Source organism: Leucopleurus acutus (assembly GCF_964270905.1).
Source record: "Leucopleurus acutus genome assembly, chromosome: 2".
In the NCBI taxonomy this organism is placed as follows: domain Eukaryota; kingdom Metazoa; phylum Chordata; class Mammalia; order Artiodactyla; family Delphinidae; genus Leucopleurus; species Leucopleurus acutus.
Window position 1 is genome coordinate 63,370,588 of NC_139143.1, and position 6,272 is coordinate 63,376,859.

The 6,272-nt window shown below is 36.8% G+C and overlaps 1 protein-coding gene across 1 annotated transcript; it reads right to left on the reverse strand.

Moving 5' to 3' along the window:
* Positions 1-1,704: 1,704 nt before the first annotated feature.
* Positions 1,705-3,737, reverse strand: LOC309957370 (heterogeneous nuclear ribonucleoprotein H-like). The gene is given in 3 exon segments (XM_082832573.1): positions 1,705-2,307; positions 2,309-2,361; positions 2,364-3,737. Coding segments are annotated over 3 exon segments (1,305 nt in total). The 5' UTR covers positions 3,082-3,737; the 3' UTR covers positions 1,705-1,773.
* Positions 3,738-6,272: the final 2,535 nt, after the last annotated feature.

The following is a 6,272-nucleotide window of genomic DNA, read 5'->3' on the forward strand; positions in this document are numbered from 1 at the left end:
AGAGATTATAGTTGAAAACTTCCCTAATATGGGAAAGGAAATAGGCAATCAAGTCCAGAAAGCACAGAGGGTCCCATACAGAATAAATCCAGGGAGAAACATACCAAGACACATATTAATCAAACTATCAAAAATTAAATACAAAGAAAAAATATTAAAAGCAGCAAGGGAAAAGCAACAAATAACATACAAGGGAATCCCCATAAGGTTAACAGCTGGTCTTTCAGCAGAAACTCTGCAAGCCAGAAGGGAGTGGCAGGACAAATTTAGGTGATGAAAGGGAAAAATCTACAACCAAGATTACTCTACCCAGTAAGGATCTCATTCAGATGAGAAATTAAAACGCTTACAGACAAGCAAAGCTAAGAGAATTCAGCACCAGCTTTACAACAAATGCTAAAGGAACTTCTCTAGGCAGGAAACAAAAGAGAGGGAAAAGAACTACAAAAACAAACCCAAAACAATTAAGAAAATGGTAATAGGAACATACATATCGATAACTACCTTAAATGTAAATGGATTAAATGCTCCAACCAAAAGACATGGACTGGCTGAATGGATACAGAAACAAGATCCATATATAGGCTGTCTAAAAGAGACCTAATTCAGACCTAGGGACACATACAGACTGAAAGTGAAGGGATGGAAAAAGATGTTCCATACAAATGGAAATCAAAAGAAAGCTGGAGTAGCAATTCTCATATCAGACAAACTAGACTTTAAAATAAAGACTATTACAAGAGACAAAGAAGGACATTACATAATGATGAAGGGATCAATCCAAGAAGAAGATATAACAATGGTAAATATTTATGCACCCAGCATAGGAGCACCTCAATACATTAGGCAAATGCTAACAGCCATAAAAGGGGAAATCGACAGTAACACAATCATAGTAGGGGACTTTAACACCCCACTTTCACCAATGGACAGATCATCCAAAATGAAAATAACTAAGGACACACAAGTTTTAAATAATACATTAAACAAGATGGACTTAATTGATTTTTTTTTCAGTTTTTAAAAGGAAGACTTATTCGACAAGTTTCACTTAGTGCAATACATCTAAAAGGAAAATCACAATACAATGAAAAGATTTAAATCAAGGCCTCAGAATTTCATACAAACACCAAGACCAAAATCCTAAAGTATTGGTATTGCGTCTCAAATTTTCCCCATTAACTTAAAAAAAAAGCTTAAACTTACGTATCATAGAGGTTATTAAATGAAACTAGAATTAATAAACATGCCAAATGTTTCACTTTTAATTGTAGACACAGCTCCTATATTGAGTTCTACAAAAAAAGCATGTCTTTCAACAATGCATCCAAATAGTGTTCAACGTAATGTGGTGCAAGCAACATTTAACATAATTCAGCTGCTTTAACCTAAATAAACCTACTGCTTAAATACATCCTACAATATAACTAACTTGAGAAAAGCTGAAAATTATTTAACAGTAATAGATTACTCAACCTAGTTACATCCTAAATGAATGTTTGTGTTCAAAAATACTGAAACTTAAGTCTTTAACACAATCCTGATTTCCACTTAGAGTAAGCATAAATCACAAGCTTGTATTGCAAAACTGTTAAAACTTAAGTTTTATTTTTCTTTTAAAAAATGTTGACCAAGAGTCAGTGATCAGAATCAATTACATTCCCCATCCACCACTCATACTGGACATGCTAGACATCCCTCCCATTCCATTCACTCCCATAGATGCTCAGCTTCCACTACTGAAGTAGCTGCTGTTCAGCGCTCCTTGGCTGTCTATGCAGTGTTTGATTGAAAATCACTGGAGTTTTCCTGTAAAACTTGGTCATATCCACTCATGCTGCTCTGGCCACCATAGCCACCTCCATAATGACCACTCAGCTGCTGGCTGGCTGGGCCGCCATAACTAGACTGGTTTGACAAGCCCATGCCTCCCATCATTTGGCTACCATAAGCACCACTGCTTGTTCCTGCTGTAGAATTCAAGGAGAGCTCTACATATCTGTGTTTGTAAGCACCACCACTTGCTCCTGCTGTAGAATTCAAGAAGAGTTCTACATATCTGTGTTGCATATTTGCTTTGTCTTTTGCTATAGCTGTCACAGCATCTTCATGAATTGCAAACTTGACATCTGCTTCACCAGTTGCTCTGCCATCAGGACCAATTTCAAAATGTACTCTCACAGGGTTGAGTGGTGAAAAAAAATTATAAATGTCATTCTCAGTAGTTCTGTAAGGTAATCCCTGCATGTGTACACAGTGTCCTGTTGTGCTCTGGAAAGTAGAGCCACCATCCCCATATCTGTAATCTCACATTCCTGAACAACAAATCTGACCCAAATCCATAGCCATCATTATAGATATATAATCATCATAGCCTCCATAACCCCCACCATAAGCACCATGCCTCATCCTTTCAAAGCCAGCTCCTCTTCCAATGCTGTTATACCCTCTGCCATAGGGACCTGTCCACTGCATGGGCATAAGTTTTCGTGGTGGATCATAGTGAGTTCTAACTTCAGCTCGACTGCTTTTAAAGATTTCAATATACCTGCACCCTATTCTTTCCTTGTGTTTCTTTAGAGCCTTTTCAGCTATTTCCTGTGAAGCAAACTGCACGAAGGCCTCCCCCGTACTCCTCCCCTGGAAGTCCACCAGCAATGTTATCCCATTTGGCACGATTTCCAACCCTGAGAAGAAGTGAACAATTTCTTCCTTGCTACATCCAAAGGGGAGTCCTCTAAGCCGTACAAAACCATCATTGGCCGTGTCAAGACTATTTGGACCAGTATGCTTCAACACCCAATCCATTTCAATGTTGTTTGACTTGAATACTTCAACATATCTGTGTCCCATAGTTTCTTTGTCTTTTTTCAGGGCCAATTTGACTTCATCTTCTGATTCAAGTTCAACTAAATCCTCGCCACTCAGTCTGCCTTCTCTGGTGTAGATGAAACGAACACCTTGAGCCCCATCTTGAATTTTGCAGTCAGAAAAAAACTGCTGCACTTCGTTGGCTGAGCAAGACCAAGACAAGCCCTGGACGTTCACCATGAATCCCGCGCCACCTTTGGTGCCCAACATCAACGTCTTTTAGGGAGTCCTGGCTTCAAAACAGACTCCACACACAACTTCAGCACAGATGAGAAGAAAATCAATTGATATTTATAAGACATTCCATACAAAAACAACAGAATACACTTCCTTCTCAAGTGCTCATGGAACATTCTCCAGGATAGATCATATCTTGGGTCACAAACCAAGCCTTGGTAAATATAAGAAAATTGAAATCCTATCAAGTGCCTTTTCTGACCACAATGCTATGAAACTAGATATCAATTACAGGAAAAAAAAACTATAAAAAAATACAAACACATGGAACTAAACAATATGCTACTAAATAACCAAGAAATCACTGAAGAAATCAAAGAGGAAATCAAAAAATACCTAGAAACAAATCACAATGAAAAAATAACGACCCAAAATCTATGGGATGCAGCAAAAGCAGTTCTAAGGGGAAGTTTACAACAATACAATCCTATCTCAAGAAACAAGAAAAATCTCAAATATTAACAACATAACCTTACAACTAAAGCAATTAGAGAACAAAGAACAAAAAAATTCCAGAATTAGCAGAAGGAAAGAAATCATAAAGATCAGATCAGAAATAAATGAAAAAGAAATGAAGGAAATGATAGCAAAGATCAATAAAACAAAAAGCTGGTTCTTTGAGAAGATAAACAAAATTGATAAACCATTAGCCAGACTCATCAAGAAAAAAAGGGAGAAGACTCAAATCAACAAATTAGAAATGTAAAAGGAGAAGTAACAACTGACACTGCAGAAATACAAAGGATCATGAGAGATTACTACAAGGAACTCTATGCCAATACAATAGACAACGTGGAAGAAATGGACAAATTCTTAGAAAAGCACAACCTTCTGAGACTGAATCAGAAAGAAAGAGAAAATTTAAACAGACCAATCACAAGCACTGAAATTGAAACTGTGATTAAAAATCTTCCAACAAACAAAAGGCCAGGACCAGATGGCTTCACAGGTGAATTCTATCAAACATTTAGAGAAGAGCTAACACCTATCCTTCTCAAACTCTACCAAAATATAGCAGAGAGAGGAACACTCCCAAACTCTTTCTAAGAGGTCACCATCACCTTGATACCAAAACCAGACAAAGATGTCACAAAGAAAGGAAACTACAGGCCAGTATCACTGATGAACATAGATGCAAAAATCCTCAACAAAATACTAGCAAACAGAATCCAACAGCACAATAAAAGGATCATACACCATGATCAACTGGGGTTTACCCCAGGAATGCAAGGATTCTTCAATATATGCAAATCAATCAATGTGATAAAACATATTAACAAATTGAAGAATAAAAACCATATGATCATCTCAACAGATGCAGAGAAAGCTCTTGACAAAATTCAACACCCATTTATGATAAAAACCCTGCAGAAAGTAGGCATAGAGGGAACTTTCCTCAACATAATAAAGGCCATATATGACAAACCCACAGCCAACATCATTCTCAGTGGTGAAAAACTGAAACCATTTCCACTAACATCAGGAACAAGATAAGGTTGCCCACTCTCACCACTATTATTCAACATGGTTTTGGAAGTTTTAACTACAGCAATCAGAGAAAAAAAAGAAATAAAAGGAATCCAAATCAGAAAAGAAGAAGTAAAACTGTCACTGTTTGCAGATGACATGATACTATACAAAGAGAATCCTAAAGATGCTTCCAGAAAACTACTAGAGCTAATCAATGAATTTGGTAAAGTAGCAGGATACAAAATTAATGCACAGAAATCTCTTGCATTCCTATATACTAATGATGAAAAATCTGAAAGACAAATTACGGAAACACTTCCCATTTACCACTGCAACAAAAAGAATAAAATACCTAGGAATAAACCTATCTAAGGAGACAAAAGACCTGTATGCAGAAAACTATAAGATACTGATGAAAGAAAGTAAAGATGATACAAACAGATGGAGAGATATACCATGTTTTTGGATTGGAAGAATCAATCTTGTGAAAATAACTATACTACCCAAAGCAATCTACAGATTCAACACAATACCTATCAAACTACCAATGGCATTTTTCACAAAACTAGAACAAAAAATTTCACAATTTGTATGGAAACACAAAAGACCCCAAACAGCCAAAGCAATCTTCAGAAAGAAGAAAGGAGCTGCAGGAATCAGCCTCCCTGACTTCAGACTATACTACAAAGCTACAGTAATCAAGACAGTATGGTACTGGCACAAAAACAGAAATATAGATCAATGGAACAGGACAGAAAGCCCAGAGATAAACCCACAGACATATGTTCCCCTTATCTTTGATAAAGGAGGTAAGAGTATACACTGGAGAAAAGACAGACTCTTCAATAAGTGGTGCTGGGAAAACTGGACAGCTACATGTAAAAGAATGAAATTAGAACACTCCCTAACACCATACACAAAAATAAACTCCAAATGGATTAAAGACTGAAATGTGTGGCCAGACACTATAACTCTCTTAGAGGAAAACATAGGCAGAACACTCTATGACATATATCACAGCAAGTTTCTTTTTGACCCACCTCCTAGAGAAGTGGAAATAAAAACAAAAATAAACAAATGGGACCTAATGAAACTTAAAAGCTTCTGCAGAGCAAAGTAAACCATAAAGAAGACGAAAAGACAACCCTCAGAATGGGAGAATATATTTGCAAACTGATAAAGCAACTGACAAAGGATTAATCTCCAAAATATACAAACAGTTCATGGCACTCAATATAAAAAAACAAACAACCCAATCCAAAAATGGGCAGAAGACCTAAATAGACATTTCTCCAAAGAAGATATACAGATTGCCAGCAAACACATAAAGGGGTGCTCAACATCACTAATTATTAGAGAAATGCAAATCAAAACTACAATGAGGTATCACCTCACACCTATCAGAATGGTCATTATTGAAAAATCTACAAACAATAAATGCTGCAGAGGGTGTGGAGAAAAGGGAACCCTCTTGCACTGTTGGTGGGAATGTAAATTGATACAGCCACTATGGAAAACAGTATGGTGATTCCTTAAAAAACTAAAAATTGAACTACCATATGACCCAGCAATCCCACTACTGGACATACACCCTGAGAAAACCATAATTCAAAAAGAGTCATGCACCACAATATGCATTGCAGCACTATTTACAATAGCCAGGACATGGAAGCAACCTAAGTGTCTATCAACAG